The 11245-nt window shown below is 43.3% G+C and overlaps 1 protein-coding gene across 1 annotated transcript; it reads right to left on the bottom strand.

The window, feature by feature from the left end:
* Positions 1-835: 835 nt before the first annotated feature.
* ODC1 (ornithine decarboxylase 1) lies at positions 836-10788 on the bottom strand. Its single transcript, XM_037894063.2, has 12 exons — positions 10649-10788; positions 8179-8318; positions 7963-8091; positions 7640-7813; positions 7269-7441; positions 6384-6518; positions 6100-6181; positions 5547-5630; positions 4105-4267; positions 3900-4012; positions 2842-3056; positions 836-1318 (listed from the first exon to the last, which is right to left on the bottom strand). The coding sequence occupies exons 3-12, from the start codon at positions 8062-8064 to the stop codon at positions 1174-1176; spliced, it is 1386 nt and encodes a 461-aa protein (XP_037749991.1). The 5' UTR covers positions 8065-8091; positions 8179-8318; positions 10649-10788; the 3' UTR covers positions 836-1173.
* Positions 10789-11245: the final 457 nt, after the last annotated feature.

The raw sequence follows: 11245 nt of genomic DNA, 5'->3' as shown, positions 1-11245 counted from the left end.
GCTAAAAAAACTTTGCTATCTCAGCAAATGTGCCAGTAAAGAGTTGTTTATCCTTCATATAGCTGCTATAAAGTCTTAGTGTCTTACCAGAACTCAGTAACCTAGACCAGGGACTTACAGGTTCTACTTTTTCCTTAGAGCAAACATTCCCAGGGCTGAGGATTTCCCTAGGCAGCAGGCCAATGAGGGATGAGGCACTGAAATGCTTAAGTACTTTTGAGGATCTGGCCTCAACTTCTAAAGCTCAGTCCTCACTAGGGTTTGCCAGTTTTGATTGTACAATTCCTGTATCTTTATGAAAAGATAATATTGTGAATTCCCAGATACTCCAGGTCAATCCTGGAGGGTTGACAACCCTTGTCCCCACCCACATCAAAAAAAGTTTGCCACGATAACCAAACTGTAAATTCTGACCTTTACAAAGTTCTTTGAGAGTACTTCAGTAGCATTTTTGGCCACTGTAATATGCTACAGTGGCCAACTAATTTTAACAAAAAAATTTTTAAGCAGCTTCTTCTAGTTTGCATTAAAATCTTTTACTAGTCAGGGACATTAAAAATCAGATTTAATCCATTAGGGAAGTGGACTAACCACCTGTGCTGACTGTTGCATAAGTATTTCAGCTCTCATCTGTATTACTGTAAAGCCTAGAAGAGCCATGTTTATTATACACTATGCAATGCTAAAAACTTTAGCCTTAAAAAACGGTCTTGAAAGCACACCAGCTAAATCCACTGCACATCCTTTCCTACATCTATTATTTGGCATAGAACCACCAATATTTAAACATCCATTCATGATGGTTTTTAATTCATGTACATCAGAGACTAGCCAGTTATTTCAATATTACTTTATTTTAAAACAGCTAGGTCACAACACTAAGCTCAGCCCATTCTGCCAATATACAAGCTACAAATGCTTGTCTGACAGTCAAGGGTTAATCTTTAGTAGCATACTTGAAAGTGAGTAAAAATCCATATAAAATATTCATAGTTTCCATAGGAACACAGATAATGTGACCCCCATCTCCTAGTCATTCATTTTGTTGCATCTAAAGACCCTAGACTTTAACAAAAAACCCAAAGAAACATTTAAAAATTCTAGCAAGAATTAAGTTAATGGTCCCCAAAATGCCCTAGATATTCAATAAACAAACTTGCAATTAAACAATATCTATACATTAATACTAGTTGAAGCACAAGTTGCTGGATGATGTTCAATTCCACTTTCCCAGGCACAAGACAGTGGCAAAGTACTGACATCCTGCTCCTCCACTTCAGCTAGGAAACCTTGCTCATTAATCTGTTGCATTAGTTGCCTAAGTAAGAGGAAAAAGTAAGTCAGGAAACAATCCATGTTTTACCCTGATTTAAGCAATTGCAATATCAAGTGGATCTTGAAGTCAAATCATAATTTGACCCTCCAATCTCCAGATCTACTGATAACAGGAGGTTTGCTCAGAAGTAGAATGTGAACCATGAAGTAACAGCTTTAAATCAGAATTGCATTCAGAATCAGTGATTGGAATGACTTATTTGGGCACATGCAATTACTCAGTCTCCCCTCCATAACCCTAATTACATCCCACCCAATTTTGCTGATAGCAAAGTCCTAATGTAGATGCAGTTATGTTGAGTGGCATGTGATTTTTCCAGTCCTACCCGACACAGCTACACCAGGAGAATTTAAGTGCCGAATAGGCCAGAGGAACACTAAGCTTCATTAGAACAAATAGGGCATTTCACTTAGGGATTGTACCTCTTCATGCCCCTCACTTTACACAAGTATGTTGCCAGAAGTCTTGTGTAGACCTGGTTTAACTTAAATTAGTGGTGTCCCAACATCTAGCTTGCTGGTATGCATTTGGCCCCTTTAAACACATTTTAAATTTATGATTTCATTTTAGGTGTCCAGCCTTTCTGCTTTCAAAATACAAAGCTTCCAAATATGAAGTGTAAATTAATGTACTGACACCTTCAAGAACCTGGGGTAGTGAAGGGAAACACCCGAGTGACCCAGCTATGCTGGCAGAATTGTGCTTTTACTGTATAGCTAGTTTCACTCATGAGGTGGTTTTACAGTACTGTTTTGTTTGTTTTTTTTTTTTAAAAAGTAACTGCCAGGATAGCTACATCCACACTACAGAACTTTCCTGATACAGCATACCAGTAAAGCACCCCAGTGTAGAAATAATCATTACAAGATCTCAGGAAGAGAATTTTCCATTTGCCAGTCAGATGACCTCAACAGTAATCCAATATAATATCTGTAAAGCAACTTAAGTGACTGACATGTTTTTAAGCCTACTGTTCCCCCACTCATTTAAAAATATCACGTGGAGTCTTTGTAAAACCACAAATTGGCAGAAAAAGTGACACCTCAGCTGCTATGTGAAAGACCCATGCAAAAAAAGGGATGGCCTACTAGACAGGGGAAACAGCATTTGTTAGCACTGTATCTAGAAAGAGAATATAGCAAGTTTCACTAAGTAATCTTTGTTATGTTAGGCTGGAATTTTCAGAGGCATTTAAGGAGGCAATGTGTCCAAATCCCACTGAAAACCAACAGGAGTGGATATTTATTTCCTTGGGCCCCTGGGGCGGGGGGAGGGGGAGAAGAGTCTCAGTGACGTAGTCTTAGGCTACGATTAGAGAGCATCTGTTTAAATCCTGCTAGCTACAGGTAGAATTTGTCTTCTAAAGTAACACCTGTCAATTCATAATAAATGGACCTGTGGATTAGTCAACAAGGAGTTTTGCTTAAAGTGAATAACTATCAAGAGCTCTTGGCAGACCTAGTAAGATTCTCCCACCTAAAGCAAAAGTGTGACAAGTTACTAACCATGCTGGCCTTGACATCACATAGTTTATTGCTGGCCTCTGGAATCCATTGAAAGTGGAAGCAGCTGCAACTGTATAGGCACCCATGTTTTCAAATAGCATCCAATCACCAACTTGCAGCTCTGGCATATCAAAGCGCTCTACAATACGATCCAGTCCATCACATGTTGGTCCCCATATGCTACAGGAATAACAGCCCTCATCTGGTTTAGGTCTCTGAAGAGAGGTAAGTTACAAATTACTTTTGACTACCCTTATACTTTCAAGGAGGACTAAAGCAGGAGTCTTCCCAAACAAATAGTTGCCATGAAGGAGATTATTAAAAGGCATAGTACTCCAGCTCTAAAGTGGAGAAGAAAAATAGCTGCTAGCAGGGCCTCCTACATGAGTGATCTTTGGAATCTTCAGCTTTGGAATCTGCTCCACTGAATGGCCCAGAGCTCACATTGCCAACCAAGGCATTTGTCAGGAGTGGCGGTAGGATGGTGAAGATGAAATATGAAGGCATATTATGAAGGCAAATATGGGGTGGGTGAAATATGAAGGCATTATGCTTGAGTTTATTTGCACAGTGGAATGAGCAGTCTATATGTTGGTTTACTACCTGGAACAGAGGTGGGCAAACTCTGGGCCATGGGACCATCCTGCCCAGCCATTGAGCTCCTGGCTGGGAAGGCTAGCCCCTGGCCCCTCCCCTGCAGCCTCAGTTTGCCTTGCTGCCAGCACTCTGGGCAGCATGCTCCTGCTTGGCAGCATGGCTGCAAGAGCCACTGGCCTGCCCTGGTGCTCTAGACTGCATGGCAGCGTGGCTGGTTCTGGCCAGGTGGCGTGGCTGCCAGTCCTGGTGCTCTGAGCAGCATAGTAAGTGGGCGGGGGGAGCGGTGTGGTCAGGGAACAAGGAGCAGGAGGTTGGAGGTTCTGAGGGGGGCAGTCAGGCTGTTTGGGGAGGTACAGCCTTCCCTACCCGGCCCTCCACACAGTTCTGGAATCCTAATGTGGCCCTCAGCCGCCCCCCCCCCCCAAAAGTTTACCTCCAGATCAGGGGTGGGCATACTGTACCTTTTGCAAGACTGGCTTAACATGTGCATGATCATATAGGATGCAATTGAATGATCCATACACTCCATCATTCACATAGTACATAAGAGTTTTGCCATTAGTATCATCTTCATCTAAAAAAAGATGAAAATATGCAAATAAAAGCCTTTGAAAGCAAGTTTTGTATCTGGTTGCAAATGAGATTAGGAGATCTAGGTTTACATACCATCAGAACCTGACTGCTCCTTTAATACAACTTTTTTTGCAATTATGTTAACAGCGAGTGTGAAAGCTGATGCAACGTAGTATCTGCCAGGCTCTGCAATAATTCTTATTCCAGAATCACAAGGAAAACATTTGTCCAATGCTGGATTGATTACATTTGTGATCTAATCAAGAGACACAAGGTTAGTGACTGTACAAAGTACCAAACTAAAGTTATTAGACTTGCTATTGCAAGAGCCAAAAGGATAAGGCTATAAAACAGTGCAATGTTGTCTGGTTAGACTGACCTGCCACTTGGCAAGGCAACTCCCATTCTTTCACGTGCTGTGTATTTATACCTGCTACAACCTATCCTGAAAAATGATCACTCACAGATCTTGGGAGACAGGCCAGTCCTTGCTTACAGATGCCCCCCAACCTGAAGCAAATACTCCCCAGTAACCACACAACAGTAACCCAGGAACCTATCGTTGCAACAAAGCCTGATGCCAACTCTGTCCACATATTCATTCAAGTGACACCATCATAGGATTTAATCACATTAACCACACCATCAGGGGCTCGTTCACCTGCACATCTACCAATGTGATATATGCCATCATGTGCCAGCAATGCCCCTCATGTATATTGGCCAAACCGGACAGTCTCTACGCAAAAGAATAAATGGACACAAATCTGACAACAGGGATCATAACATTCAAAAACTGGTAGAACACTTCTGCCACTCAGTGAAAGACTTAAGGGTGGCAATTCTGCAACAGAAGAGCTTCAAAAACTGACTCCAACGAGAAACTGCCAAGTTTGAATTAATATGCAAACTAGATACCATTAACTAGGGTTTGAATAGAGACTGGGTCATTACACATATTGAATCTATTTCCCCATGTTAAGTATCCTCACACCTTCTTGTGAGCTGTCTAAATGGGCCATCCTGATCACCACAACAAGAGTTTTTCTCCTGCTAATAGCTCATCTCAATTAGCCTCTTACAGTTTGTATGGCAACTTCTACCTTCTCTGTATGTATGTGTACACCCCCCCCCCCACCACCACCCCTTCTTACTGTATGTTCCACTCTATGCATCTGATGAAGTGGGCTGTAGCCCATGAAAGCTTATGCTCTAATAAATTTGTTAGTCTCTAAGGTGCCACAAGTACTCCTGTTCTTTTGTGGATATAGATTAACACAGCTGCTATTCTGAAACCATTTACTAGGTCTGTTAATGAAAGCCATATATGTATTTAAAAAGGCTAAGGTGCTCTACTTGATTCTGCAATTAACAGAAGAAAATGATGACTTCAGTTCCAAATCAAGAACAGACTCCACTAGTCTTAATACTAATCAAAAGCAAGATACCAGGTAAATAAAGGTTTGCCCAAGTTTACTATATCAAAATACCTTCACAACCTGATAAACCAAGTATTAATTAGAAATCCAACATACCTCTTCAAATTTAAGCTTGACATCTTCAGAACCAGGGAAGCCACCACCAATATCAAGCAGATGCATACTGAAACCAAGTTCTGTCTGCAATGTGACCATGTTAAAATGGGACAGTCAAGCAAAGAAGGGATTCTTGAATAGTCTAACATAGGTCAAAACCAACTCCGTTGGAAGACCGATTTTATTTAAGAGTTTCATTTTATGGATACTTCTGACAAAGAAAACAGACTAGTCAGTTTACAAAGCACTAGTACAGGAGAACCAGCAAGTGTAAAGTTTTTTTTAAATTGGTCAGATGTCTTTTTTCCACAACACTTAAATATCAGGTCAACTATCAAAGGATTACCAAGATTCAAAAAGTAATTGACCATATGAAGCTGAATACTAACTGTACAGGAAAGGGTATAAAGCCTCTTATTTTAAGTTTCTGGTTCCAAAGTTGTACATTACTTTGTTCGAGTGGCATTTCATTCTGACAAGTCGGTTGTATGGTCAGTACTGTGAAAGTAGTGGTCCAGAAGCAATACTCTTAGGCAAGTAAATTCATACTTACTCCCATATCAAAGACACAACGGGCATCAGATATAGCTTGAACAAAGGTCTCTGGGTCAGTACAGCCACTTCCAACATGGAAACTGGAAAACAGATGCAATCTCAATTGTCTTTTGGAAGATTTAAGTTTTAAGCAACTATTTAGACAAAAGTAATATGTAGTAGCAGATTATGGTGTCAGTTCTTGTGAGTGGGCAAGTCATTTACATATTTATAAAGATATTACAATGCATATTTCTAGATGGGTGTTTTGAGAGTTTGTATATACAGATCATAGTTACTAACCTGACTCCAATAATGTCAAGGTCAAGTTCTTTTGCCCGCTCCAAAAGAAGTCTGCTAGTTTTCAGGGTAGCTCCAAATTTAACACTCAGGCGACAAACTGCTTTGGAGTCATCAGTTGCAATGCGCAAGACTAGCCTAGAAACAGTGTCCAATTTAGTGCCAATCCACTAGATTTTATAGAGCAGACAGACAATCTGGTTGAAATAGGTTTCAGGTCAGGAGAATGGGGTTTGTAACTTCTAGAAGGGGTTCTCAAATTTCATTGCAGCATGACCCCCTAACAAAATAATTACTACATGACCCCAGGAGGGGGGCTGAAGCCTGAGCCTGCCCAAGCCCTTCTGCCCCAGGCAGGGGAATAAAGCCAAAGCCCAACCCTCGTGCCCCAGGCTGGGAAGGGGTAGAAAGGGTGACAAAGCCAAAGCCCCATGGCTTCAGCCCCAAGCAGGGGGCCTCTAACCTGAGCTCCACTGCACAGGGCTAAAACCCTCAGGTTTTGGGGCTCGGGCCCTAGCAAGTCTCACGCCAGCCCTGGCAACTCCATTAAAACAGGGTCCCAACCCAGTCTCTCTCAGCAGTTCTCAAACTTCTAGTAAGTCAAATTTAAAATAAGCTAACTTTGCTGTAAAATGTTGACAAAGGTGGACCAAATTTAACATGCAAGCAAGTTTATATTGTTCTTTATACATCAATATGCTATAAAACTGTACTTGACAAATATGTCAATATTGACAGAAAAATTTGTGTTCTCTTCCAATTGTGTTAGTGTTAAAAGCTTAGAAATAAAGCTGAATGTGTGTTACCTAAGCAGACACTGCTAATACAGGATAGGTGAATTTAAACATGTTAAGCCCATTAAGAGGCCCAAAACCAAAAACTCCTTACTTTGCCTTTGGATGAGCTCTTGCAACTTTCATTAGCTCTACTTCACTATCAAAAGTCATCATCTGCACACCACTGTTTGCAGCATGTTTAATCTGAGAGATTTGTTTACAAGGATTTGCATATATTATTCGTTCTGGAGGTACACCAATGTTCTGTACCAACTGGATTTCAGTCTGGAAAAAAGAAATAGATTACTTTCTGGATGAGGTCATTCATTTGTTGAAAGATACCCTTGTTTCTAGCTAGCAGAGTGTGAAGAGATAACATTGACATTCAAGAAACACTCCTAGTTATATACAAACAAAGCTGTAACATCCATATATGAATTTACCATAAAAAACAACAAAAAAAACCACAACTGAAGCTCTTACCTTACTAGCACAATCAAACCCTGCACCAAGAGCAGCAAGTGTCTTCACTATAGCTTTACTGTCATTACATTTGACAGCATAAAAGGGTGTTACTCGAGGGAGTGCTTTGTACCATCGGAAATGCTTCTTTAGGACATCCCCAAGGTCAGCAACATAGAAAGCATCTTTATCATCCTAAAAGAAAAATATCAGGTCATCTTCAGGAATGCCCCCAACTCAATTTTTTTTTTTTAGCAGAAAGTGTAATATATTTCTAAGTTTGAGTACAGTTAATATATAAAATTGTATTCTCAGAAAATGCACTGTTTTGCTAGCATACTTACAGAGGAAGAAACTTCATTTATTTTTTGGTCTAGAATATCCTTGGCAGTAAAGCCTTCATCAAGGAAGGTGAAGTCAAACTCCTCATTGCTGAAGCTGAACATCGTTTCTAAGAGTGTAAATGCAACAAACTGTGGATATAGAAAGTATGTTAGTTCATTCAAATTAGCAAAGAGACTCACAGAACACTAAATGATAGTCAAGATCCACAAACTTACATGGACAACTAAGAAATATCAGCTTTGTTCAAATTCTTTCAACTGTGCACCCAAAGATGTGCTTCAGAAAAGCAAAGTCTTGACAGATGAAGGCAAGTTTTCTGTTCTCTGTGCAGCAGTTGTATGATGTTGCATTGAAACTGTTCAAAGAAAAAAGAGAAGAGAAAGATTAAATCAGTTATGGAAGTTTAGAAAAATGACAATTTAAAAAGCCTTCTTTAGAAACAGGAATACATTGAAGACTATACACTAAGCAGAGCAAGTTGTTATATAAAAAACATCACAAGTATTTTAACATGCCCATTTACTATCATCTAACATTTCATCTCTTTCAAGTCACTCTACAGGTAGCTACATATGCAACAAACATTTGGGCAAGTTAGGTCTCTGAAAACTGCCATCTGCACATACTCAGAGGTTGGCAGGTAAAGTCTCTGAAAATTGTTTGTATAGAGTATGTTCCAGACCAGGGACTGAATAGGCCTTTCCCTGCAATTGCTCCACATGGCTGCCAGCTTGGTGTGACAACAAATGAGGACAGAAGATGGTTTCTCCTGTTCTGCCAATGCTTCCCCCTCAGGCATCCAGGCAATGTGAAGAGAAAAGTAGCCTCACTCAAATGCTATGGGACAAGCTGTGAAACCACTAGAGAACACTCCCTTCCAGAATCTGGAACTGAACTTAGGAATTCTAAGTCTCCGTTTTCCTCAGCTGTCTAACAAATAGCTGTAAAACCCAGTAGTAAAGTATATGTATTTCATGCACCTCTACAGGCTGGTCCAAATGGAGGATGGCAACCAATTACTTTATTAACTCAAGTGGTAGAAGTCTGTGCTGTGAATCTAAAGAACCCAACCCTGCTAGTGACCTGGGTGGAGCTTGATATGGTTCCACATGACAAAGTTGAGGTATTTTTTTAAGCTTGGGAAAATACATAAGCCACTACATATTAAAAGGGTTATGGCTGCAAAATTTAGTACTCAGGAAATGCCCTAGTGTTGTATGGATTAGGGGGTCTTTAATTACCATTAGCCTCCCACCTCCCCCAGAACCTTCCTCCATTCAATGGACAGGAAATAAATTGGGGTTGGATAGTCAACAAGGCTACTGTCTGTAAGACTGCTGCCTCATCTGAGGGGAAGTTTGGAAGGTGTTTAACAAATGAGGCAGGGGACTACTGGAAGAGGGGAAGAAAAAAAAAAGTGATAAGGCAGCTGAATGCAACCCTGGAGAACTGGTAGATTTTCTCCCTGTCTCTGCCACAGAGTTCCTATGTAAGTCACTTAAACTAAACTTTTTACAGGTGTTCAATTATGTACTCATTTTCTGGGTGCCCAATTTGAGACAAATGGAACCTGATTTTTACTCATGTGCAATTGACATGTTCAAACCACAGCTCCCTTTAATTTCTATAAAATGCCAAGTAGTCACATTTAGTGCCCTGTTTGCCATATGCACTGAAAGAAGCAAGGATACTATGGAAAAAATAGTGTATCATGTAATTAAAACTGTATTCTAATATACAAGGGGGCTGAATTTAGACTGCATGGCCAACCTTAACTCTGGCATTTCTTAACTTTTGCCTCTTGGCTTTGCAACCTTAATGTTCTTTTAACAGGTACTATGAAATTGAAACAACGGCTCTAATGTCTTCATGTTATCGCAAAACTGTTCGACTGGCCGCTTTAGCTCATGCCCGAGTTAACACACGGGAAGTCTGAAGCATCACTCTGCATGCAGCTTCTTACAGATTAAGTCTTCTAAATGACCACATGTCCTGCATCTCTCAAGGACAACTGACAAGAGTTTTACCGTTCACAAAGTTCACATCCAAGTCTATAAACCTGGAGGTTCAAGTGAAGGTTTAATGCGTTCGTTCCAGAGTACAAAAGCCTCAGTCCTACGACTGGCAGCTTCACGGAAATCCCCCGGGGAAGCACCCCTCAGTGACAGCTTTGCGGGTTTCTCAAAACGCAGATGATTTCAGGAATTCACTTGTGGGCCAATTTAAGGAGCCAAAATGAACGTAGCAGGAAACCTTATCGTCCCCTTCCACGTAAGCGGTTCAGGCCAGGCTACGTGCCCACCGTTTTGTAGGGATCTCTACTGCAAGCACCGGGGCGGCTCTGTACAATTTCAGCCGCGCGTGCCCGCCCCGGTGGCCAGGCCGTGCCCGCCCCAGCCGGGTGCCGGGCCCAGGCCCGCGGTGGAGCAGGGGGCCGCGGCCGCCGGGCCATTACAGCAACCGCCGCGGGGCCGGCTGCCCGCGCCAAACCGGCTCTCGCCAGGGGCCGCGCAGCCCCGTCCGCCCCGGGGGCTCCGCCGCCCTGCCCGGGACGCCCCCTCTCCAGCTGGGTTAGCGACGCTGCGCAGCGCGGCCCCCACCCCGCCTCTCCGACGCGGCTGGCGCGACACGTGGCTCCAGCGGCCGGCCGGCTGCCTTCCAGCCTCCCCCGCCCGCGCCCCTCACCTCAGGCAGCGCCCGTCATGGTTCAGCGCGTCGCCCGGCAGCCGGTCGGTCCCCGAGTCCCGTGCCTCCTCCTCAGAGACGGGCCCCGCTGAGCTCGCGGGCTGCCGGAGTGGACGCGCCGCCCGAGGAGGAGCCGGGCTGGAGGAGCCGCCACAGCCGCTGCCGACCGGCTCGAGAGCACCGACTGACAAAAGCCGTAGCGCCAGGAGAGCTCTTATTTATAGGCCGGACTGCGTCGCTATGACAACGCACCAGCTCAAACCAGCCCCGATCGGCTGGGACCGGGCAGGAGCCGCCGCCGCAGGCCGCTATTGTGACGTTAGAGTTTTCGAACACGCGCATGGGTTCGCCACGCCTTCTCCTCCCTGCCCTCAGGGGCCGCGTTCTAAGGCCTTGGGTCTAGACCAGGCAGGCAACCTTTCGCTGGTGGCTCCTCCTCCTCCTCCCCCTCCTCTCTTCCTTTCTGATGCTTCCACCCCTCCCCGTTCTTCTCTGCTGCTACTTCCTCGCTGCTGTTCCCTTTCCTGTGTACCCACTCCGGTTACCTCTACCCTTGCTGTTGCCCCCTCTGCTGCAATCCCTCCACCTACTCCCTCT

Source organism: Chelonia mydas, chromosome 3 (genome assembly GCF_015237465.2).
Source record: "Chelonia mydas isolate rCheMyd1 chromosome 3, rCheMyd1.pri.v2, whole genome shotgun sequence".
NCBI lineage: Eukaryota > Metazoa > Chordata > Testudines > Cheloniidae > Chelonia > Chelonia mydas.
Note: the sequence above shows the minus strand (reverse complement) of the source record. Positions and strands in the feature narration are given on the sequence as shown.